Source organism: Strix uralensis, chromosome Z, assembly GCF_047716275.1.
Source record: "Strix uralensis isolate ZFMK-TIS-50842 chromosome Z, bStrUra1, whole genome shotgun sequence".
Lineage (NCBI taxonomy): Eukaryota > Metazoa > Chordata > Aves > Strigiformes > Strigidae > Strix > Strix uralensis.
In genome coordinates this window covers 44,926,353-44,952,453 of record NC_134012.1, presented here as the reverse complement: position 1 = coordinate 44,952,453, position 26,101 = coordinate 44,926,353, and the positions used below count along the sequence as shown (strand labels likewise).

General features: G+C 39.5%; 1 protein-coding gene across 4 annotated transcripts in view; it reads right to left on the bottom strand.

The window, feature by feature from the left end:
- CARNMT1 (carnosine N-methyltransferase 1) overlaps window positions 1–26,101 on the bottom strand; it is a 36,245-nt gene that overhangs the window by 3,505 nt on the left and 6,639 nt on the right. The window contains exons 1-7 of one of the 4 annotated variants that reach the window (XR_012627059.1): window positions 20,949–21,370; window positions 17,440–17,635; window positions 16,325–16,488; window positions 7,710–7,850; window positions 2,901–3,079; window positions 1,149–1,258; window positions 162–265 (exon numbers count right to left, since the gene is read on the bottom strand). Coding sequence is in view for 3 of the 4 variants with exons in the window: in XM_074855886.1 (XP_074711987.1) it covers window positions 162–265; window positions 1,145–1,258; window positions 2,901–3,079; window positions 7,710–7,850; window positions 16,325–16,488; window positions 17,440–17,635; window positions 20,949–21,289 (1,239 nt within the window). In the remaining variant the exon portion in view is untranslated. Of the gene's footprint in view, window positions 1–161; window positions 266–1,144; window positions 1,259–2,900; window positions 3,080–7,709; window positions 7,851–16,324; window positions 16,489–17,439; window positions 17,636–20,031; window positions 20,202–20,948; window positions 21,371–26,101 lie in introns of those variants that run through there. The other 3 variants (XM_074855886.1, XM_074855887.1, XM_074855888.1) reach the window with 3 other exon arrangements.

Sequence of the window (26,101 nt, the reverse complement as noted above, 5' to 3'; positions counted from 1 at the left end):
TGAGGAAAGCAAGTAATTTGCCACACACAAACATTTAATTCTCCTATAAGTTATTAGTATATGCCATTATGTTGAACTAAAGTTAAGGTAAAGGTTTTTTTCAAAGCAGTTTGTCTGGTTTATACCAATACTACTCATTACAAACTACATCATCTTCTTACCTCTATATGAAATCCATATTGCAGTATAACATTTTTTATATCCTCGTAGCTTAATTCTATAGAAAGTTCATTTCCCAAGTTTTCAAAGTGGTAAAGGAGAGGACCTAGAGTAGAAAGATACAATGGAAATGGCTATCAAAAAGACAAAAATGTTTTAAAAATCAAAAGCACATACTGAAAGTACAAAGAATGCTTATAACCAGACTCACATATTCAAATAGAGACAAAAGAACATATTTGTATCACTCAAATGTGATTTTTATAATGAATTTCAGAATCAGTGCAAAATGAAAACAAATTAGTTCAGCTGCTTATTCATCAATGAAGTCTCATTTCTTATCAGATTGTGTTTTCTTGATCTTAAAATTTCTTCAGCCTAGCATCACTGCTGTCTCTACAAGACAGAAGGAAGGACATGCTGTGGTCTACTCAGGAGCTCTGCTTGCATTCTGTGACTGGCCAGGACTGGTGGAGTGACTGATGGACCCATTTCTACTACACAGAATGTTAAACTCATGAGTTTTGTCTTCCATTCCTTCACTATGTAAGACTTAAATTTTCTTTTCTTTTGAGCCAAGTCACACATAAATCTCATTCCCAAAACTTCTGTTTAGAAGCACAGTACAAATTAGACAGCAGATTAAGACAAAAATGCAAGGATGCATTTACACACAGAACAAGTTTTCCTAGAAAAATAGCAAAAAAAGAATACAGGACACAGTATTTGTCAAGTAAGAAATGTTTGCTGCATGAATGCAAAACCTCCACTGGGAAGATTTACTTCTCTATTTAAAAATCTCATGGTGTTGACTTGATTGTAAACATCTAAACATATTCTGAACACATCTGAGAATTTCCAAGCCCTAGATCTTTCTAGCTCTACAGAGTTCACAGCACAGACACATTCATCCCCACAACTCTTTTGTGGGGATGTGATCAAGCATAAGTTAGGGCTAGAAGGAAGAGAGGTTGGTCACACTTGCCTACATTTATCCATATTCCTCCAGGCTTTAGTATTTTCCATATAGTATCAATGTAATCAATAACATTATGTGCTGTATCTATGAAAAAGCAAGTTGCTATGCAGTCCCATGTATCTGGATAAAAAGAGCAAAGTATACAGAGATTAGTTTCAATGTTTCTACCCCTGTAAAAGTTCATCATTTAACCCCAGTATTCATTTATACACTCAGCATTACCTTCAACTAACAACAGTTGAAGGCTCTTTGATTTCCTTTACAAGTAAATAAAATATTTTGGTTTAGATCAACAACAGTTCAGTTTGGGTTCTTGTAACCTATACATATGTGTGTGTGTGTATATCACATACAAACTCTAAAATATTATACATATTTATGCATATTCCAAATTTATTCACACACATTATGTGAAATGATGTATTTATAGCATATATTGTAAAATGTAAATATAACTTTATATAAGCAAAGGCCCAAGTGTGCTATAACTCACCTGTCCTATGAACTTCATTACCATAACTGTTAAAAATACAACTGCAAAAACACCCAGTGATTTTGGACCTCTCTAGTTAATATCTAGAACAATACAAGCCTGTACAACTAAAGCGTACTTTCATAAATCACATTTTATTCAGTATCTGAATATTCCTCTAGCTGTTTTTTAGTAGTTAATTTAACAAGCAGGATCCTTCAAAGTCTACCTTTTAAAGCATGAGTCTCCCTGTTTTTCTCTACACATGTATCCTTGAAATTGCAAAAGTTTTAAGTTCTGTAAACAAAAAAATTAAAACTCTCAATTTATGCCAGTATCAGATGTTCTAATCTAAGACAGAACCTTCAGAAAATTAACCAACTATAAGGAAGGCTCCTGCAAGACAGTATCTGGAAGTCTAGCTGCACAATAAAGGTCAGATCAACAACTGTATAACCCTGGTGAAAAATGGCTATGGGTCTAATAGGGACAGAAAGGTGGAAACAGAAAGTAGATGTTTGAGGTGATAATCCAATACTGTGTAAGGAAAAAGCAGTGACTTCTAAATAGGTATACGTTAGAATATTAGACTACATATAAAAGAAGTGCGTAAATGCTACCTTGATCAAATCCTAAATATGTAATTGGTAGAGTAGGCACTAAATAAAATAATCTTCTGCAGGTTAATTCAACATTAGGTTAGTCATAAAACATTACTTTATTGCTGCAATGAGGACAGCACAACTAACCTGGTATCACAAGAAAAAATAAGGTTATTTGTACTGTCAGAAGTCTCCGTCTTTAATAATTATCATCCCCATAATGTTTCTCTGAAATATTTGCTATGGACAGTCAATGAGTATGTATTTTTTTTCCATTTATAATTTACTACTACTGAAACAGTTTGCTTTGCTTTTACAACACAAAATGAATCAACAAAAAATACTCATATTTCTACTTTTCACACTAGAGAAGTGACTAGTTACATTGTTCCTTTTGTAACATCACTTTTCTAAATCAACTAATCAACTAAACTTTTCTGTAAACTTACTATGTTGTCTTACTCTGAAAGAAACTACTGCAACAAAGACCTGTTAGGCAAGAATGTGTCCATATTTTTTTACAACTAAAAAGAAAAGATGATTTGGCATAAGAAAATCTTGCTAGAGTTAGTACTTTTTCCTTAATGCTTGTAGACAAAGTTCCCTTCCATTTGTACTGATTATCTGTCCTGTAAGAAATACACTGAAGGTAGTTACATGGATAGCCTAGCAGTTTGCATTTACTCACTGCACTCGGAATAAATTTCTTGAAAATCCCCTGCTGTCATTGAGAAGTTTGAACCAGAAGGAAGACTGTGAGGATCAACATCAGGGAAATAAATTGGACGTATCTGATCAGCAGATCTTCTGTTATTGCTAAACTGATGAATCCAGGGGTAAAGCTTACATGAGTTAATTTCAGAGCATCTGCAAAATACAGAAATCACCACAGTTCAGTTTCAACTAATTGCTTATCTATTATCTAGAAATGGAGGAGTCAAAGACTTTCACCAACATTCATGTTTTATTGATAAAGTTCTTGCAAAAGCTACGTGTTTTCTAAAGGACTTTTATCTAGCTCGTAACACTGCAGACAGCCCATCAGTTTACGGATTGATCAAAAAACCAATTTTACTCTGACACACAAATTATCACCAGAAAATAACTGCCTTTTTTCATTCTAAAATTTTATTTTCCCACTTTTTACCATTTCCCCTGACTTACCTATCCACGGAAAAGAAAATGTGCAAGATTCCTTTGCAGGATTAATGAAATTTATGAATTAGTATATTCAGTAAAGCTAAGCCTTTCTGGATGATATTTTTCTATTAAAAAGAAAAATTAGTAACATTTGTTCCATGAATTTTATTGGAAACATTTGTTCTCATTCTAGACTCTTCTGTCTTTTCTGAACCATAATCATAGAGACTTTGAAGCACAGCAGAACAGAAACATTTTTCAGATGCTAACTGAAAGGCTGCTTTTACATTTCAGAAAATAAATAAATTCAATTTTGCAAAGGGTAGTAGTTTTGCACTAGATGTCATTTTAAGTTAGTAACATTTAGAGTGTTGCAATTATGCTAAGTAAACATGTCTTTAAAATTTGTGGATTGACATGACCAACTAAGTCAACTCTTATTTTAAAAGCTAATAAAATATAGCATTAAAGTATAAAAAGCAGCTTTATCCACATCCTGTAAAATCAGTTTGTAATTAAGAAGTGAAGACATTTTATTTCAGGGACAAACGGAGGACTCATCTGTCCCATAAAACACGTATCATCAAACACTTCATAAACTGCAAGTAATCTATCAGGTTATAGAAAGTGCACTCTTTTGACTAGTGGATAGAGAACATCTATGGTAAAGTCTTTGAAATAACATTTTTTACCTCCTTCATGTCATATTTGTCTTTCATCAGTAAAAAAATAATACAAAAAAACCTGTAATTGAGCAACAATATACTGTGCTCATCAACTGTCTCCGTATGTATGGAATAAAAAAAAAAAAATCAGACATATGCAGTCAAAGGAAAAAGAGGAGGGAAAAAGCCCTGTTAACATGGGGACCATTTCTTAAAAAAAGGCTTTTCTATTTTGGTTAAAAAAAACCCCAAAAACCAAACCCCAAATCTCCTCAACCACCACAACAAGAAAACCAAAAAACCCCCATGCTGGCCAACAAAAGTTGTGTGTTAACCATCCTAGCATTCTCATTATGCTCCTAGTCAATCTGTATTATCCTCAGAACATTCTTCTTTTACCATGAAAACTTCCCCAAAAGCAACGTAAAGAAAATAAGAGATCTGAGTTTAGAAAGGGGTTTTTTTCTGAGCTATAAAGGGAACACACACCTCCCTGTATTTTTCTTTTCCCAGCACAAAGTATATTCGTGTAGACTTTCGAACAGTTCCAAAAGGAATTCCCAATTTAATATAAGAGATCAAGCCCTCTCCATATTCAAGCTTGAAAACCTCCCTTTCCAGCTTCAGTAGTTTCTACTTCAAAACTTAAGTACTGCAGTCCTTTACAATTCTACAATTCCACCCTCTCAACAAAAGATGCATGCTGTAAGTTATGTTATAAAAATCTAACTTCTTTAACTGTGATGCACTTCACTATTTTTCACAGGGGCAGGGCATTTACTGTTCCAACATTCAGTCAAAAAGACAGTTCTGGAAAAAGTTAAATCTTACTTCTGACCACTGATTTAAAGATAAAATGCTTAAATGTTTTCATCGTAAGACATTCATGGACTTAAATACAATTAAGCAGCCCTCACAAAGTGTCAAGATTTATCTAAAATTACATTCTTTCTAGAAAGTAAAGATTAGTCAATTATTAGCATGAATTCTACTGGTATTAATTAAAGCTTTTTTAAACTAACCCTACTCTGACTTGGGTACAAAGTGATTTTGTATTACTTCAACTGAACTTTCTCAAACATTCTTAAGTGGGACTACTGCTACAGAAGGGCTGTTGGACCAGGGTTACTGACCCTGTGCTTTTAATCTCCAGCTGCAGATAACAGCAGGTCAGCAACCAGCTGCTCCTGACTCCTCCACATAGACACCACCCTAGTGTTGTTCCCCCTCCTGTCAGATGTCAAAGGGAAGTAGTGTGTCCTGAGGCTCTAGACTGCCTGAAAATTTTGGTATGCTTTCCAGAGGCAGGAAAATAGATTATGCTTCTCTCAGTTTTTGCTCTTCCAACACATGTAATAAATGAAGTGTGTCTATACGTCACCAATGATCACCTCTGCCATCTGTCATTATATCCAGAACTCATGTAAACACCAGAAAAATACACCAGCAATGAGAACCATGACGATACAGGAAAAAGCACAATTTCCATACAAGGACTGCAGCAGCCTTGGAGCCATTGTAGCTTAACTACTCCAGGGTCACTTTATTTTCAAATTAGAGCTTTCTCAATGGAATAATGCCCTCCAATTAATTTCAAATACTTATAGTGACCACAGTTACACCTTGACACACTCTCCCCATACCATGCTATGCAACTTTATCCACAGTAACAAAAGTTGACAATTTAAAGAGAATTATACAGAAGACTTAAGTCACTGTACCACATCTAGGAGCCCACTGTAGTAGTTGGCTTGACACTCAAGAGAGTACTTTGTCTTCCTAAAAATAAACCAAGGTCAGAAAAAGAAGGTACATCCAATCTGTAAGCACGTGTTAGCAAAATCCTCATGCTTTTATCAACTGAAAACAAAAATTAATTAAGACTGTAGTTCTAATTCGCAAAATCCTTCTTTCCTACCGTGCTTCCTTAACTCGTATCTTCAGCTCATAGTGATCACTGCTGTTTCTTCAAGTGCCAGGAAGGCAAACATGTCCATTTCAGAAGGCTAACTGGGAACAGCCACTTAAGACTAAATTGAAAGATCCTAGAAGTCCCTAAAACCTCCTTAATAGAAATCCCAAGCCCACAGTTATATGTGGCAGAAAGGAATGCTTGAACTTCAGTTGAATTGACTGAAATTCAGAGTCAGGTTAGCAGTATTCTCTTTCATGCTTACATGGAAACCTGTAACTGAGAACTTGCCCAGCAAAGATGAAGATTACAGCAGCTGAGCAACACTCAATTCTTCTGTCTAAAATATAATACTGTTAGCAAGTCTAATGCATATATACCTCTTTGCTAAATATCTTATATAAATAGGAAACACCACATGAGCATTAGATGCTTAGAACAATTACTATCTTCAGAAGAATTCTATATATAGGCCAAAGACTCATTATTTAAGGAAGACAAAAAAACATGTCAGAGGTGGTTAGGGGTGCAGGTAACTTTCAGATCTGAACCACTATGACAGCTGATCAGTGCTCATAAAGATGAGAAATGAATACTTTTATGCTGCTTTGAATAATTTCAGAAGTTCCAAAGTGTGTAAGAGCTAGCAGGGCTGTATAGCTAAGGACAAGAAGACTGTGACCTCCTTTCAGTAGCTGAAAGGTGTTAGATCAGCTCAACTGTAATATGCAATTTCACCACCAGATGAGAGTCATTTAAGAATTAATGTAAGAAAAAGAACAAATAAACCTCTAGCAAATATCTATTTTCATCACACTGATCACTACTGCTTTAAGCAGACATGCAGCAGACATAATAAAGTGTTTTCTCCTTGTTATTTTTGAACAGTAAGCTCTAACAGATTTAAGATCATCACAGCTGCTGCGGACAATCAAGTCTACAAAGAGGGCTCCAAAACACCTTGGTATAGAATACAAGGCAATAGTTTAGATGCTTTCCACAAAGGTGTATCATTTCACAACTGGCACATTCTGCGTCTCTGAACCTAGTACCAATTCCCCCCCCCTCACAGTTGCCCACCCATAAGTCTTCCCATCGTATTTCTTAAAAGAAGTTACATTTGCTGCCTTCTTTCCTCCCTAACAAGTTCATTATGAAAGTAGTGATTTCCAATGCAAGTGACAGAATACCAAATACAGAAATGTCACTCTCAGTTAAACCTATAAAGTGAAATTGACTATATTCAAATTTAGTACCTCATTGTGATTGTAGAACTATATTATTTTAGCTACTTGCTTAAGAAGTGGTTCAGCGTGCTTTGGTGGTTCTTCACATCAAAACAGTGCCTAAAATTTTAGTATGGAACGTAACACTTCAGTAACAGGAAATGTTAATCAACACTACTAAGTACCATGCACATACTAACCAGTCTGTATTTGGCACCAGTGAGATAGGTGTGCATTTTACAGAAACAGGTGTGAAATAAAACATAAAACCTATTCCAGATTGTGTGGAAAATCTGTGGTCAATCTAGAGATTTTAAGTCACATAACTTAAAAGCCATGGTTCCTGCTATAATTTCAATGACTCAGAGAAAATGCTTCCCTCCCCCATTTATCCCACTGATTTTTTTTTTCATTAAAACATTCTAAAAAGTGGTTGTTTGTGCTATATTAGGACTTACAAATCTATTCTTATGAATTTTATTTATTCAAGTTTTTCTCATTTATAATTTTGCCTCCCTAGGTTTCAATCAGCAAGTAAAACATAAGCTATATACCTGTTGAGTACAAAGTTAGAAGAAAAGAGCATAAAGAGGCTCCATTCATTTCCTTGGCAAGCATAACCGAGCATAGCTATTTCCCACGCCAATCTACCTAGCCCAGCACCAGGTACCAGGATATTAACTTTGGAGAAATCCCTGCAACAGAACAAAAATAGTAGTTAAGTCTTTATTTGATACCTCTTAACAAAACTTAAGAGGTCCAGTCAAACATTTTACCCCCCATATACTTAGATACTATAATGTATTTCCTGTACGACTTTACTTGTTAAATGAAAATTGAGTCAGTTCTGCTCAGATAGGTTAATTGTACAGTCATAATAATTCACATAAATTACTCAAAAGAACATATACAACCCTCATTCAGAATACAGAGCATAATTACAAACCAATTTTTTTTCCTGAAAACTTTTACAGGTATCAAGCTAAAAATCTTTTAAGTGAATTGAAGAAAGAACATTATCATATAGCACCATGTATTTTTCTATGAGGCCCACTGGTAACTAGCATATATTCCAGAAATCTTCTTGGTTACATCACATGCAAAATAAACAAGTATTTTGACATCAGAAACACAAAACAAACAAAACTTCCATAAGCTGATGAGCAATTCAGACTGTAAAAATCTTAGTTAACTTCTCAGCAACTGTGGGTTTTACATATACCGTTCACCAATTTCACTGAAGCACATTAAGCGATGTAAAGTTTCCTAAATCAGCTCTCTAACCCTTCATTTCCCATAACCAGGCATCAAGTTGAAGATGACCAGAAGATATCCAGCAGTACGTGTTTACTGAGATACCTAGAAAAAACAATCCCACCTTCCAAGTTCAGCAACTAATAAATAGAAGAACTAAGAATTTCAAATTTTTTTCCTCTTTCAGGCAGTATATACATATTATAACCATTAAACTTCCATCACAATGCAACGAAACCTTCACTCATAAAACAAAAAACACTCCCATACCAAAATGAAAATATACTTAATCTAAAAAGGAATAATTTTTCAATTTCCAGTCATGAACAAGACTTCATAATTTCATATATCAAAAAAACAAGTGTGAACACTCAGACTAACCCTCCCTTTTGCACATCGCCTTCAAAGACAAAAACATACTTGTATCAATTTATATGCAACTAAATGAAGGAAGCCACAATCAGCATTTCCAAACCTACGAAAGAAAGCAAAATGCAAAGCCTCTGACTACATAAACATTCAGGATGCCAAAAAGGGTTCAAAAGTGTTAGCATGCTGCATAAGCATGAAGATGAGTGAAGGAGTTATGTAAATTATGAAAAGTAGTACATTTCTGAAGACTATTACCCAAAACCAAAAGAAAGCATTATTCTCTTCTAAAGGCCACACGAACTAATGAAGTAGTTTTAACAATGCCTTTTGGTTTGTGGCTTAATCATCTAATCAGTGAAGCCTCCCCAAATGGAAAATCAAAGTTCTTCTCATTCCTGATTTCCACTCCTTATACTTTCAGACTCTTTGTTTTGTGATTAACAAGAAGCAGGAAATCAAGACTTCGCTATTACTCAAAAGCACTCCTGTGAAGCAACACCTCTCCTTCCCTCTGTTCTACAAGGAAAGCCAGAAGCAAGACAGCCAGGGAAGTCCTACTGAAAAAAAGAAAGATTAATTCAAGTCAAAGACTACTTGCTCAAGATGAAATTTTTGCAAATAGGGGCCCAGAAGAAGGAAGAGTAAGAAAATCCACTTTCTGGGAGAAGCTAGACTCAATCTTACAGCTTTTTCTATTTGTAGTGGTACACTGTTATTCCAAATGTATTTCTAACCTATTTCATTTCCTTACAATTTAACTTTATTTATGAACTATTTAGACTAGCTGTACACAGATTTTTGCACCCTCATCTGGACACTTCTACAATGAGTGTGTTGAAAAGCCTTACACCACTTCCAAGGTCATACATTGATTAGAAAAGAGACTTTTCTTAGAACAACCTAATAACTAATAACTATGCAAGTGTAATCACATTTCCAAATTTGTACCTTTATTCATCCTAAAACAAGATAAAGCCTCTAACAGTCAAGTGAGTTGATTTTAAATTGCTTCTAATTGCTTTCTATCTTTTTTATTCACAATATAAGATTTTGCATCTCTGAACTGATTTTTCCAATCCTCTCTTAGAAAATAGTTGATTTTAACTGCACTTTCCTTTGCACCTTCATTAAGTGATTGAAGTCTGTCTGGAAACTTATTAGCAATTTAACTTCTATCTATTCTCTTCATATGCATTGCTAGGGACTGGTACTGACCACCAACTTTGTTTTAGCATACAGACCACAGCTAATAGAATACAATATAATCAAATCTGAGTCCACCAACATTGACACTAACCTTCCAAAATGGTTCAAGAGCATTTTTAAAATCTATAATCAGAGAAATTAGGTATGTGGCAAACTTACTGCATAACAAGTAGTGACTGTTGAGAGTGTCCTGCTATCAAAAAATAAAATGCTCAAACACCTTTTGCTTTTCAAGATTTAAGAGGAATTGTTAGTGACAAACTGTTGATGAATTTAAAAAAAAATTAAGGTACGAAACCAGTGGCAGTGGGAACACTCCAATGCACTATATTATGCTAATTTCTGAATCATTAGAACATAAAAATTTTTAATTGCACAGAAACTTCTTTTTTCATGGCTACAGTCATAAGATAATTTAGGAGGCTAGAAAAACTGGCTTTTCTTTGGAGGATATGTAATTGCAGCAGTAGCAAATAAATTCCCGAATAACTGATAATAATCCAAGGTTATCTACAGTGAAACTAGCCTTGAACTAGCCAGCAGCAGCAGGATTTCTATGACACAGATCTAGCATTCATTAGGAACATAAATCAGTATCCAGCAAGCACTCATTAAAAACCTGTTAGGAAAGAAACATCGGCCTATTAACCTGACAGGTGTGGGGAGGCTGGCCAAAGAGCAGGGGGAGAGCTGTACTGTTTGGCTCAACTACTGAAACTGCAGCAGTTTCTTAAAAAGACAGTGGAGAAATAGCAGGAGCAACTAAAATCTGCCACTATTGTACTGCATTTTGCAGTGTGATATATTTTCAGCTTTTAGAAGTTTAATGCCATTAATGCAGGTTTTAACTTGGTGTCCTTTTTTTAAGGGAAAAAATACATGATAAAAATATAGGCTTTTTATTTTATGTCTGTTGTTGCTTTTAACAAAAAAATGATGGTGTTGAAGGGGTTAAACTGAAGTCCAGCAAAAGAAAAAATTTGTGTGTGTGATGAAACAGAAAACTCATTTTCATAAAATAAACACTGCAACTTAATATTATCTAATGATAAGAAGTGATAAGAAATATATAGTCCATACACAGAAGATCAGTGGAAACATCAGCATAGAATCACACTGTGAAATTCCTTCTTTCCTGGTGTCTTATCTCTGTAATGTTCGTAAACTTAGATAGTGAAGAGATCCAATTCTCAGTATAGTAATTTTGATTATTTTACTGTAATCTTCTTTTCAGAATTTTTTTTTTAAAAGACAACTACTTTTCAAATAAAATTATGAAGGTAGCTAAAAAGCACAATCACTTGAAGAGAAATTCTCCAAACCTAGCACCTGAGATCTATGTAATTCCATGCAAAGACCTGTAAAGCCTTCACGGGACTGCAATACCACAGAAGACCTAGTTAGCTCTTAAATCCAATGTTTAAAGCAAAGTTTAGGCTAAGTACAATTTCTGACAAGATAAAAAAACCCTTCAAGGACAGATTTATTTAACTTTATATAAAATACAATTTACATAAAGCAGAAATTTTATCATCACTATAAATGTGACTGAGCACATGCAAAAACTATAGTCAAGCTTGGGCTTAGGACTAAAGCTACGTTTTTCAAATAAAAAGGAAACTTAAGTACTGGGGACTCATTTTGGGCTGTCCTGGCAGTATGTCGGAACATGTAATAAATTGCTGGACAGCAAGATAGGTTAAAATTACAGGCAGTTCCAGAGGTCAAGTTAATGAATAAAGAAAACTTTGGCGAAAATACCTATGTTTACTGTTTTTGGCCATGGAATGATAATTAGCTAAAAGCTTAACTGTTTCTTTGGTTCCTTTTGGATAAAAAGCTGGTGATCTTTACATCTTTTCACCTAAGTAGGAAGGGTAATGGTAGAAGTGAAAGAAAATAAAGACGACAAAAGAAAACAGGAATTAGAAAAAAAAAAAGTATCGGTATGCTTATTTAGATTTTCAACTTAATGTTTCCTCAGAAGAATGCTATAACAAACACATTCCATCAATAAATAAAAATGTGTCTATATTTTACGATTTTCTCCTACAGAAAGCAGTCATCATGGTTCATCCAGATCCAAGAAATCCAAGAAATTTAAATGGCTTTATCAAAAGGTAGACATGAATAATGCAGGAAATCTATCAGTTCTCAGGAAGACCTTATCTCATGGGACTTCACTTAAAACTGCTTTGTTGATCCTACTAACAGATTCTGTGTTATGGTGCTAAGCAGAAAGAAGGAATTACTTCTGAAGAGGAACGGGAGGTAGAAACAGGTTTTGCCATTTTATTTTAATTTTAGATGACAGTCTTGTCAGAAAATTGGACTGAAACACAAGGTAACAGTATCACCTACTCACAAGACTGTTCTAATTTACAGATGCTTTCAACCATTGCTTGTATCTCTTATGCTTCCCAGAAGAGCGAGCATATAGAGCACTTCTCCTGCTCTTTGCTTACCAACTGAACCAATACAGACAGGCCAATCTTGCAAATACCAACAATACAACACGTGCATGCATGAAGCAAAACGAACGGTTTTAAAAATTTAAAATTTTTCACATGATTCCAATGCATAGACTCAATACTGTTAACAATGTTAACTAGAAATGGAACATACAATTCCACTGAAGCCATTAAAAAGTAGAAGGTGACTTGTACTGACAGATTTAAATTTAAAATATTTATTTCTCCATCTTTTTCAATGCAAAATACATACAGACAAAGCTGTTTTCATCATGCAGTGCCAACAATACACTTTTTCTCTAGCTCTTTCATTTCATTTCAGCAGACTCCAGCACTCCAGGCTACAAAAGGGAACTCTATAAAGAAACACAAAGCTGCACTGAGGTTCCACCTACAGGCTTTTTTCCTGCCTTAGTGCCCACAGCAAGACCTCTCCAGAGGAAATGGACTTTGCACCCACTATACACAACAGACAGAATAACTTCGTTATGGTCAGTTCAGGCCCTGTCCATCCAGAATCACAGAATCAGAATCACAGAATCATCTAGGTTGGAAAAGACCTTGAAGATCATCCAGTCCAACCATTAACCTGACTGTTCTCAACTACACCATATCCCTCAGCGCTATGCCGACCTGACAAACATGTCCAGGGATGGGGACTCCACCATCTCCCTGGGCAGCCCATTCCAACACCTAACAACCCGTTCTGTAAAGAAATACTTCCTAATATCCAGTCTAAACGTTCCCTGGCACAACTTGAGGCCATTCCCTCTTGTCCTATCGCCTGTTACTTCGTTAAAGAGACTCATCCCCATCTCTCTGCAACCTCCTTTCAGGTAGTTGTAGAGGGCGATGAGGTCTCCCCTCAGCCTCCTCTTCTCCAGACTAAACAACCCCAGTTCCCTCAGCCGCTCCTCATACGACCTGTGCTCCAGACCCTTCACCAGCTTCGTTGCCCTTCTCTGGACACGCTCGAGTAATTCAATGTCCTTTTTGTAGTGAGGGGCCCAAAACTGAACACAGTCATCGAGGTGCGGCCTCACCAGTGCTGAGTACAGGGGTAAAATCACTTCCCTGTCCCTGCTGGCCATGCTATTGCTGATACAAGCCAGGATGCCATTGGCCTTCTTGGCCACCTGGGCACACTGCTGGCTCATGTTCAGCCGGCTGTCAATCAACACCCCCAGGTCCCTCTCTGACTGGCAGCTCTCCAGCCACTCCTCCCCAAGCCTGTAGCGCTGCTGGGGGTTGTTGTGGCCCAAGTGCAGCACCCGGCATTTGGCCTTATTGAAACTCCTACAGCTGGCCTCAGCTCATCGCTCCAGCCTGTCCAGGTCTCTCTGCAGAGCCTCCCTACCCTCGAGCCAATCAACACTCCCACCCAACTTGGTGTCATCTGCAAACTTACTGAGGGTGCACTCGATCCCCTCATCTAGATCATCAATAAAGATGTTAAACAGGAGTGGCCCCAAAACCGAGCCCTGGGGAACACCACTCGTGATCGGCTGCCAACTGGATTTAACTCCATTCACCACAACTCTTTGGGCCCGGCCATCCAGCCAGTTTTTTACCCAGCAAAGCGTGTGCCCATCCAAGCCTCGAGCAGCCAGTTTTGCCAGGAGAATGCTGTGGGAAACGGTGTCAAAGGCCTTACTAAAGTCAAGGTAGACAACATCCACAGCCTTTCCCTCATCCAATAAGCGGGTCGCCCTGTCGTAGGAGGAGATCAGGTTTGTCAAGCAGGACCTGCCTTTCATAAACCCATGCTGACTGGGCCTGATCATCTGATTGTCCCGCAGGTGTTGTGTGATGGTACTCAAGATGAGCTGCTCCATCAGCTTCCCGGGCACCGAAGTCAAGCTGACAGGCCTGTAATTTCCCAGATCATCCTTCCAACCCTTCTTATATATGGGCGTCACATTGGCTGCACTGGTCTCCCTTCAAACTGAAACAACTGCTTCCCTCCAGAACTGTAAAAAAGGAACAAGATTGACCAGCTAGCCTGCCCTGCCAGGGACGTTACTTCTTTCACAAGGGTGAGGAAGCACTGCCAGTTAAGTCTACTAATACACAAAGAGAACAGGCCATTCTGAACAACTCTGCTTCTCTCGTCAAAGAGGTAAGTACACCTAAGTAGAGGACCCTCCTATCATTAGGAAAAAGAGCACACTGACAACAGTAAGTAACAATACGTGAACTGAGAAAAGGTTTTACGTAAGTGCTACGACAGCTCCATAATCATTGTGAATATTAAACTTTTCAATAGGTATGTATGCAATACGTATTTTATAAATCAAAAAAATGTTTCATTTGACAAACTCAGACTTGTAGTAGAGATGTTTGACCTACACAATGATATTTTGAGATTTCTGTAGAGACTAAAAAACCAACTGGTATTTTAGAGCCATCACAACAGGGAGACAGAAACACTGTCACATTAGTTGTGTTTGACAAAAACAACGACAAACAGAATTCCTGGTAAAGAAGCACAAAGATTACAACTTCAGATTCACTCAATCTGTTACCACATGTTGTTTCCTAATACCAATTAGAGATTTTGAAATAGAGTTCACTGATGATAAATGTAACTCAAGACTGTGCAACTTTAGTCATGTTATCTCTTCATAGCTGACTTAAGTTACCTCTCCCATAACAAAAGTGCTTTAAAAGCTAGCATACAGAGAACAAGGTGAACTGCTACCTTGAAGATTAGAATGATTACTTTCAAAGCTATGACTTTTTCTACAGATCTGCACATCAGAGTTACATCAGGTAACCTATAGTACTTAATTAACTTTTATGTAGGGCACTATTAGCACTAAAAACATTGCAGAAAGTTCACCTTCAGATAAAACATTTTTAGTGGTGCATCCACCTTGAGATACGTTAGCCCAAGGCAAAAGAGAAACCAACCAACCATGTCCACTCCATGTTCTGACACCACTAACAGTCTTTACTAATGAAACTTAAAAGATGGCTAGTGGAAGGTATTTTCAAATTGGTACAAGTGCATTATTAGTGATTAGTGACAAAGAAGACCCGCATAAACACTGAGCTATATCAAAGCTAAGTTCTGACCTGCTACATTTATGAGTACAAAGTTCACAAATTTTCCCACTGTTAAGTTTAAACTGAAGTATACCTTATGACTGGGCTGACTAAATGGCAGAACTATTAAACACAGAATCCTTACAACAGTAGTACCTTCTGAAATTCTACCAGTATACTTCTACTTAAAATTACCTAAAAAACCCTGCATCAGTGACTATTTTGGTGGTGTTAACAAGCAATGCAGTTAGAAAGCTACCCTCACACATGCAGCAAACCAAAAAGACTTGCCTTGTAACACCTGTCTGAAACCAAGGCTAAAATTAAGTATGTGCAGGTTAAATTCTGAAGGCAATGAAACTGTGCTAGAGGTTAAGAGTCTTCTTCCCTTTTTCCTCCTTCAATCATGAAGGGCAATACTCCTATTCGCTGCTGTCACAAGGGTCCTTTCCCTTTATCTGCAGCACATGCACTCTGAGAACCTGCTAACCTTCAAACTTTACCTTGCTGATTTAACTTCACAACCTCCTGAGATCTCTTACTTGAAAAGTTAGCAGATATTCCATTACATCAAGCTGCAGGAAAAAAATAAAATTATTTCTGGTTTACCTGGTATTCCTTTGTGACGTTTACGATTATGCTCTTTTCCAACACCTTGTATTAGAAACAAAAACTTTCTTGATTAAAAAATAAATTCCACGGTATTCACAGTTATTTCTAGGTTTTTAAATCCAAGCTTTTCACTACTCCATAAAAACTTTGTTAAATTCGTGCAACAATGTATGCCCACATAAAAATAAGTCTTAAAACACTATTACCATCTTTCTTTTGGAAAGTTCTTTACAATTTCATCAATGATCGGCTGGTAGCAGGAATCTCTCTCAGGCTTTCCTTCTTCACTCCAGTCTCTCACAAATTGCTTCAAAGTGGATTTTAATTTATCCATGTCAAATGTTGAAGCTGGTGTAATCTTCCCTCTTCCCTGATTAAAGTGGGGGAAAAAAAAAAAAGTTAGTGGAAAATGTACCAAGGATCTTTAGTCTTGGGAGAAAATAAAAAAGTAAATTATAAACAGACAAAAGCCATGCTATAAGGGGTGTTGGAAGTTTTAGGTGACAAAGCACTTGCCTTTCATTCCTGGGACCAGGGCTCAAATTCAACCTAGAATCCTAAAGAAACTGAGTCTTCTGGTCTCAGTTTGGCACCCAAGAGACCATGTTCCACATCAAAAACCCAATACATAGTATGGCATATCAAAGCAAAACTGGTGGTCCTTATTCAGGAAAGCACAAGTGCTTAACCAGTGCAGAGGCTGAACTGCTTACCCTAAGAGGGTCCCTTTAGGTATTGATGAGGCAACACTGAGAAACTTAACAGCAGAGCTGCCCATTACTGTACCTTGCCTGCAGATACCAAAAAAGGCCTTCAGTTTCCATCTCTGCCAGCCTTTTGAGTGCATTTTTTTTTTGACAGAGACGCCACACTGAAAAAGCAGCTAAGAAAAAGTTTTTACAGATGAGAACACCAAAAATACTTGGCCTATCTAAAATTGTAACTGATTTAGAACGGTAAGACAGACAATACCATTTATGTTCTACACAGTTAACTGAAAAAGTAACAGGGTGGAGCAAAAACTCTGGGGTGAAAAACTGCTTTTTTACAGTAAGTGATTACTGTCTTTGCCAGATTCACAATTAGTTTTCATATGTGTAACTACAAGGACTAACAACAAATAGTTTTATTAAACATCAGCTCTACAAGATGTGAAAGACAAGAATGTGAAAATGTAAGCAAACAGGAAGTGAAAAAGGAGAAAATAAAGAAGACAAAAGGAAAAATGTCGGGAGGCCTGAAGGTGTGAAAAACAAATGTAGAATATCCCAAAGTGTACAGAATTTAATTTTGGAGTAGGAAAAATTCCATTTTAACATACATCATCTCCATATTCTTTGTTTTCAAACATATGAACGCAGTCATTCACAATGGTCTGTAGTATCTCTTGATTATGATCAATGCACTTCCGAATCTTGTCAAGGTGAGGAAGGAATTGAGGAAGAAGACTCTGTTGGTTAGCTGGGAGAGATTTAAACTGCCTTTCTGTTCTGTTCACTCGCTCATGCATATTCGTTCTAAAAAGCAAAAAAGTTTAAGCTATTTAGATATTTAGAAGCAATACACACACTAATTATAAATAATTCACTCTAAGCTACTCCTATTACAATTATTCATTTCATTAGATGCAGAAAGTGATCAGACTTTATAATTCCTTACTAGAGAACAAGTTTAAAATAATTTTTTAGGCAAGATGTTTGTTTTAAGCGCTAGTTCTACATTACCACTCTTTTTAACACATTGCAGTTTAAGAGGACCATTGTCGTCTTCTTGCAATTTCAGTCACTCATTTCCAACACAAGTGATGACTACCTTAATGCATGGATATACAAAATTTAATTAACAACCGGTCCCCAAACCCACCAAAACCAGTCAGATTGTTTCACAAATCCAATTTAAATTGAATGTATAGCTGAACGGTGTGGTAAACTCTAGCTACAGAAATAACAAGATGTGGAGTGAGAATAGGGATCCTCAAAATCAATTGCTTCTGAAAGAGCTGTAAAAGTCACAGCTGGATGATACTGGAGTCCTGGCAGCCACACCAAGATACTAAGCTACCTTTTTTTAAAAGCATATTCCCCTGAAGTATGAGTACTGTGAATTTGATCACGTAACTCCACCACACTGATCCAAGCTAAAAATAACTCTTCCACTTCCCAAAAATAAAAGTTCCACAAAAAAGGTGAATCTACTGCCAAGAGATCTGTTTTGTTCTTTCATCCTCCTTACCCAGAACAGTTCTGCCCTCCACTTTGTTCTAGCACTTACCAGGCCTGCCACAAAACTTGTTTTAACTTTTGATGTCTGATGGTTTAGCAAGTCAAGTTGGCTGAGTCATACGGACCTAGAGAGATGGGTCATAAAGCCAGGACAAGGGATACTGCCCCTTTTGGCAGGAGCGAATCATTTTATCTGGTCAAGTCGTTCTGCAGTTTCTCAAACTCTTGTGTTAGCATACAGCAGCATAGTGTTGAAAACTAGCCATCAGAGAGTAAGGTGCAACTGCTGCAATTTTAGTTGCACCCTCAGTCTGGAAATTTGACCATTTAATACCTCCAACATTACATATGTGCTACTGGGAAGGGCATGTTCATTGCAATAGCTGCAATAACTGGTTTAAAATGACATTTAGGAACAAAAAACAGAGCAGGAACAATAAAAAAATAAACTGATCCTCTATATAAAGCACATCAGCTTAGCCTGATGTCATCCTCTTGAAAGTTTTGACAGGAAAAAATCTTTGAACTATAATCCTTTCATGTTGAATTGCAACCTTCTAGCAGAATGAATGATTCACTGAAATCACAACTACACACAAAAAACGAAGCCCATATGTCTCCCAAAGACAAGAACTTTAATCTGGATTCACCTGAAAGTGTGTTATTGCCTTACTCATACAGACATTTCCAATGAAATTAACTACCAAGATATGTCATTTCACTTAAATTCAGAGTTATTTCTTTGAGGCAGAAATAATTTAATTCAATTTCTGTTCTGGAAATGTGAGTCATATCCTTTTGGTTATGTGTTTACTGAAAGTGAAGTTTTACAAAAGCAACCCAGAGTCACAGTTGAACATGAGGTTGAGAAAGATCTTCCCAGATGTTAAGATCTGAGGATACAATTACATCACTGATATAAGTAAATTACAGTTGGCTGTTTCGCTAACAGTAATAATAGTATTTGGTGTGGTCAAACTGAATTAGAGAATTCAGTTTGGAAGAGACACTGAAGTGTCATCTAGACCAACCTCCCGCTCAAACACTAGTCCTTAGAAAACAAAAAAACCCACAAAGATATAAAAACAGTAAATGGAAGAAATACTCTAAATACACTCTTCCCAAGAACGTGTCATGTGAAATTACATGTCATGTGTATTACATTGTCAAAAAGGGTCCAGCACATACTAATGATTCACATGATGGGGGTTTATCAACTGAAGTATACAAATATGTAGTGTAACTACAAACCTAGGATAATGTTACATCTTAATTGATAAAAGGACCAAAGGAGGGTTTTGAAATAATACCAGGAATGGATAAAGGAACTGGTAAAGCTGCCAGAGCAACCCTGAAGAAGCAACACTGTGGTTAAAACGAATAGTGAGGGATAACACTGTAAGACCATCAAGCAGGGAAATACCAAGATAACCGCACACAGGAACAAAAGCTACTGATAACACCTACTTGAACCGTGAGTGAGCTCTCCTCATTAACACAGTAAAAGCCCTTGCCCGAGTAGGAAAAAGCCCCCTACCAAGAGAAGCCCCTTCCTCACTGAACATGCGCAGTTAGAGAGGCTACTGTGACTAAAGGAGACGCGACCTCGCAAGGACCGATGAGAACGCGGGTGGCCAAACTTAACAGTAAAAAGTACTGTTAGCCGTCGCCTGGAATGTATAAATGCTTACCGTGTGTTAACCAAGGGGCGGTCGCTTTGTGGAATTACAGCCTAGCACCCATCTCTGCGCAGATATGAATTAAACAAGTATCTCGACTCTATGTGGTTTTCGGCTCATTGCATACCTGGCAAAAGAGCCCAGATTTTGGGACAACAGTTTCAGAAGACAGCTTATCAAAATACCGTCGAGGCCTGGAATTTTTCAGCCAGTCCACCTCACCCCGCAATTTGAAAGAATTTTGTTCCCTCATCCATTCAATGGATTCAGATAGAAAGTCGGGTCCCCCTCACCCTTTATCTCATTGCTGTAGGGCCATCAAGCCCTTTTCTGACTCAACAAATGTCTAGAAAACTAAAGCTATTAAAAAAGTGACATTCATTAGCCCTATCAACAGGTCCTATCTCTTATGCAAATTGGCACGTCTTTCACAAATTCCCCAATAACCTAAACATCGTGAAAGAGTTTGCATTTCTTTGCCAGGAAATGCTGCTGCTGTTCTGAGTACTTTATAGAGTCTTAAAGCACTTTATCTTATAAAAAGGGACCTTTCACAGCTTTTTCAGGTGCATCGTACTTCGAGATGGTCTGGGGTTTTTTTTCTTTCATGCTTCCTAGCTGACAGACACCGATGCGACTTTGTGCGTATCCGAAAAGGAAACGGGAGCAGAAATCCTTTCCTCACTCGGGTTTCTGTACCAGGCTACAGGCACGGCGCTCCCCACGGCGCACGGACCCAGGGGAGCGGCCCCTCGGCAGGCACGGAAGAGCCAAGAGCTCTGGGAGCCGGGCTCCCGGAGCCCCGCGAGGCCGCCCCCACGGAGGGCGAGCCCTTGCCCGCTGCGGAGGCCGGCCGGTGAGAGGAGGACGCGGCGGGTGGGAGGGGACCCTCGCGGGGCCCCACACAACAGGCGGCAGGTTTCGGTTACCCGTAGTATCGGAAGGCGTTGATGATCCTCCGGAAATGCTCCCGCTCCAGCCGCTCCTCCTCCTCCTCCACCCTGGCTGCCGTGGCCGCCACTGCCAGCGCCCTCGGCTCTTGCGGCTGCCGCCTCCGCCGCTCGTCGCTCAGCGAGGCCGCCTGCTCCGCCTCGGGCTCGCCGCCCCCGCCGCCCGCGCTCTCGCCCGGCCACGGCACCTGCTCCCGCTCCTCCTCGTGGCCCCGCCGCAGGCCCCTGCGCATCGCCTTGGCCGGCGGATCCCTCTCGCCCGGGGGATGCGGCGGCAGCGGCGGCTGCGCTTTACGGGACACGGCGCACGTGGCCGACATCTCCACAACGGCCGCCGCCCACGGTCGTGCCCGGCGCGCGCTCTCCCTCGGTCACTTCCGGCACGGGGGGCGGGAGGCAGCCGCCGCCCGCCAGCTTCTCCGAACGGGCAGGGACTATCGCGAGAAGATGGGAGGCGGCGGCGGCGGGCGCAGGCGCGGGCCCGGGCCGGGGGGGAGGGACGGGACGCGGCGAGGCGGGTCGGCGCGGCGGCGGGCGACTGAATGGTAGAGCCGCCACCCTTAGGCACAGGCAGCCCCCCGGGCAGTGCTCTAGAGCCGTGCCCGGTACTCCGTAGCCACGCGTTAGTGCTTACAAGGATGCAGAAGAAGCTCCCCGTGAATAGCGCTAGTCCCAGCCTGCCTGAAATGGCATCCTGGGGCTGCCGCATGGCAGCAGCCACGCTGAAATGCCTCTGGAGCGCACCTGAGGAGAATGCATGCCTGTCTCGCTCCTCTGGAGTCCTCGCACAAAAAATGAATAAAGTGCAAGTTCAGCAGTTGTTAAACGCCAGCTCTTGCCCGGCAGGCCACCAGCCTCTGCCAGATTGGCTGCTCCAGCCTTTGGCAAGGTACAGAGCCAGCCCCGGGCAGCAGCTGGCCCCGAGCAGCAAGGTAGCTGTGCTGACGAGGCAGGAGCCACAAAGGGAGCTCTGCAAGTACCTCTGTGCCAGACGAAAGCCGGATTATGCTTTCTGAAAACAAGCACGAAGACCAACTGCAGGGAGAGAAAAGCAAGGAGGCAAGTTAAGCAGTGTCTAGCAACGCATGAGTCACTGGATACTAGATTTCACCGCACAATAACACACTTTAACCCAGATGACAACTGAGCACATCCTCCACCTGACAAAACTTGCCTGACTGGGTTCCAACACCCTCCGTTCATCCTTCAGCAAGTCACCGTGCACCTTTCCAACTTGCTTTGAGAAGAAGCAACTCATACCAGAGGGTCTCCTTTGTAAGGGTCCATCCCCTCCTTGGTTTGAGAACTTGAAGAGTTCACTGTCTAAAGTCATGCAGGAAGTGGTAGTCTTTTAGTAAACCAAGTAATCTAACAGGAACAGAAGTGTTTTTTAACACGCTAACCTCTCTGTGGAAATAGGACCATTCTCCCAACAGAACACTCATTTTGAATGTTTTCCAGTTTTCTTTGAAGTGAGGAACCTTAACAAAATGGATGCAAGTAAGAGAGACACAGGTCAGGCAGGATAATGCAATAAAAGGGTGGGCTCTCAGCAGGATGGGCTCTCAGCAGGAGGGGCTCTTAAGATAAGGAAGGAGCTGCAACCACTGAGTCCCAAGATAAGGAATGGGGACTCAATGAAGGCTAAGTTGTCATGACTATAGAAATGCTAACTAGGTGAAAAGTCACGAGAGGAAGAGGAGGCATCTTCAATCTTCATCCTGAAGACCCCCGCCCAAGACCACCAGGAGCCACTGCACAGGCGCAATGGGGAGGGACTTGGGGCGGGATTTATGTTAATGATTTCTCAAAACTAATTGTAATATCTCTCCCTATTCTCGGGATTATAATGAATATGTAAACGCTTTACGCTATAGAAAGGAGCTGCTTTTCGCTCCAAGGGGTGCACGCTTGTGGAGGAGCAATCCCCCGTGCACCCAGTGCTGCAATAAAGAATGCCTGCTTTCTAATACTCTGATTCTGAGTCTTAGAGAGTTCTTCCTTGACCGGCTTTTCAGTATCAGTTTTTGGCGACCCAGATGGGACTCTGCTTCTGAAGCTCGACAGACCCCTGGGATCACGGAACCTCAGCCAGCACCGGGGATTTCTCGGAGAGGAGCCCTGATCCCCGGACTGGAGGGCTGGAAGCAAGAACTTCAAATTTTAAGTAAGGCATTCTTTGCAATTTATTTTATGGTTTGGGAAATTTTGGTTTTCTATTCGTAAATCACAGGCGCATAGCCGTGCAGGATAGACGTGGGAAAGTACCCATGAAAAGAAGGGATAAATCTCCCTGGATACAAAAGAAGGAATAAGTCTACCTGGATTGAATATTGTGGCATATGCTTTGGTGTATTTGGTGTAACTTTGTATGCTATATAGGTCTGTTTGCCTAAAAAGCAAACAGCTGCCGCGGAACAATTACCTTGAGTTCTCAACCTGTATGATTGTGTGAATTGTGTGTGAGTGTGTGAGACGTACAATTAAGTATGAAGTGAGTGCGGAGTCCAGATCCGCAGTTCTGTTATCCCGCGAGGGGTACAGCCGGAGAAGGACGAAGTGATTGATAATTAATATAAATATTGTACTTTTACGCGTATATTTCTGCTGCTATTTTGTGCACATATATTTTGCTGCTATTTTATATTTTATATATATAATGGGGACTGGGAGTTCCACCAGTGGAATATTAAAGAAATCATCTTTAGGGTGCATTTTACAACATTGGAGACAAATTGGAGGCCCTCCTGGAGGGTCTCCTAAATGGGAAGATTTGATAAAATATTGTAATCAGTGGTGGCCTTTATACAAGCTAGGCAAAGGGGAAAAGTGGCCAGTGAACGGGACTTTGAATTATGATACACCATTTCTGAGGCAGGAAGGAAAATGGGATGAAGTAATGTATGCTGATACGTTTTTCACATTGCGGCAACATCCAAGAGTGGCAGAAAAAGTGTGGAATTAATCTTGCCCCAGCAGATCCTCTTGTTCTGGCAACAGAAAAAGATAGAAAGGGTAAGACAGCATTAAAGAGGTGCTGCTCTGCTTGTAGTATAGGGCAGAGTTGTTTAAAATTGACATGGGATAAAATAGAGGAAGATTCAGGGATGTTGACTGCACCAGGATTGCAAATGACAGGCAGGAGAGATGAAGTGATGCAGAGAAAAGATGAAGGAGATAGTGAAGAAGCGGGAGTAGTGGAAGTGGAGGCAGGGAGTTTTATGCCTATTTCGGAAAGGACTCGGAGCAGACAAAAACCGAGTTTGCAAGCCCCCTTATGGCAAGCAGTCGGGAATGATGGTCCAGTTTTTGTAAAAGTCCTGTTTTCAATTGCTGATCTGAATAATTGGAAAATAGCTGCTGAAAGTTACAGGGACAATCCAGAAAAGGTTGCAAGTGCATTTGAAATGATGATTAAAACTCAGAACCCAGATTGGCAGGACATAGAAGCAATATTACAAGTATTGTTTGACAGTACCGAACGAGGTATGATTCAGAGGGCGTTATGAACACACTTGCAAGCTCAAATAGCCTCAGACACATTACAGGGGCGAGTGGAACAGCACTTCCCCTCGGAAGATCCAAATTGGAATCCTAACAATCCAGATGATAGGGAGATGATCGGGCGTTATCAGAAGTCAGTCCTATTCGGAATACGAAATGCTACTCCAAAAGCTGTTAATTGGTCTAAGTTATATGAGATCAAACAGGATAGAGATGAATCTCCAACGGACTTTTTAAATCGACTCAAAGAAGCAGTTAGGAAATACACCATCTTAGACATTGTGTCAGAAGAAGGAACGGGACAGCTAGCCTCTTTGTTTATTGGGCAGGCATCAGATGACATCAGGCGGAAGTTACAGAAACTGCAGGGAGCGGAATCTAAGGATTTAGGAAAAATGCTGGATGTTGGTTGGATGGTATATCGAAACAGGGAAGAGGAGAAAAAGGGGACTAATACTAAATTAGTAGCGGTTTTAGAGGATATTCGAAAAGACAGAGGAAATTTTGGGTTTGGAGGAAATACGAGAGGTGGAATGCGGGGTAGAGGAAAAGGACAAGGAGTGCCAAATCCAACTGTGGGCCAAAATCAGTGTGCTTACTGTAAAAAGGATGATCATTGGAAAAGACAGTGTCCATTTTTAGCAAGAAATAAGGAGGTGGCGCCCATTGTGGCACTAGAGGACTGAAGGGGACCAGAGCACTCTTCCCCAGCAGAGCCTCTGGTTACAATCAAGCTGGGAAATGAGGAGATGGAATGCTTTGTGGATACAGGGGCGACCTTCTCGGTTTTAAATACAAAGAGGCATGAATTAGGATCAAATATGGTAAAAGTTGTTGGTGCAACAGGGAAGGCAGAACAGAGACCATTTTTTAAACCACTAAGATTTAAAATTGGAAAACAATGGGTAACTCATGAATTCCTTTACCTACCAGGAGCTCCGAAACCTCTAATAGGTCGAGACCTATTAGAAAAATTAGAAGCCCAAATTAAATTTAAGGGCGGGGATGTAGAAATATTCATACCAGAATTTAAATATGTCCAGGCTTCAATATTTTTGTTACAGGAGGACAAATTGGATAAAGAAAAAATACCAAAAGAAATAGAAGAAGCAGTAATCCCTCTTGTTTGGGCTGGAGAAGTACCGGGGAGATCCCGGAAGGCTTTAAAACCAGATTCGACACCAGTAAGATTGAAACAGTATCCCTTGAAAATTGAGGCTAGGTTGGGATTGTTACCTCTCATACAAAATTTCTTAAAATATGGTTTATTAAGAGAATGTGAATCTAAATATAATACCCCCATTCTGCCAGTTAAGAAATCAGATGGAAAGACGTATAGGATGGTTCAGGACTTAAGAGCCATCAATCAAATAGTACAGGATATTCATCCAGTTGTAGCAAATCCCTATACTCTGCTCACCACATTGACAGATAAACAAGGATGGTTTACTGTATTAGATTTAAAAGATGCCTTTTTCTGCATTTCCGTGGCCCCAGAAAGCCAAGACTTATTTGCCTTTGAATGGGAAAACCCAGAAACAGGGAGAAAGACTCAGTATACTTGGACTGTACTTCCACAAGGATTTAAGAATAGCCCAACGATTTTTGGAAACCAGCTCGCTAAAGAA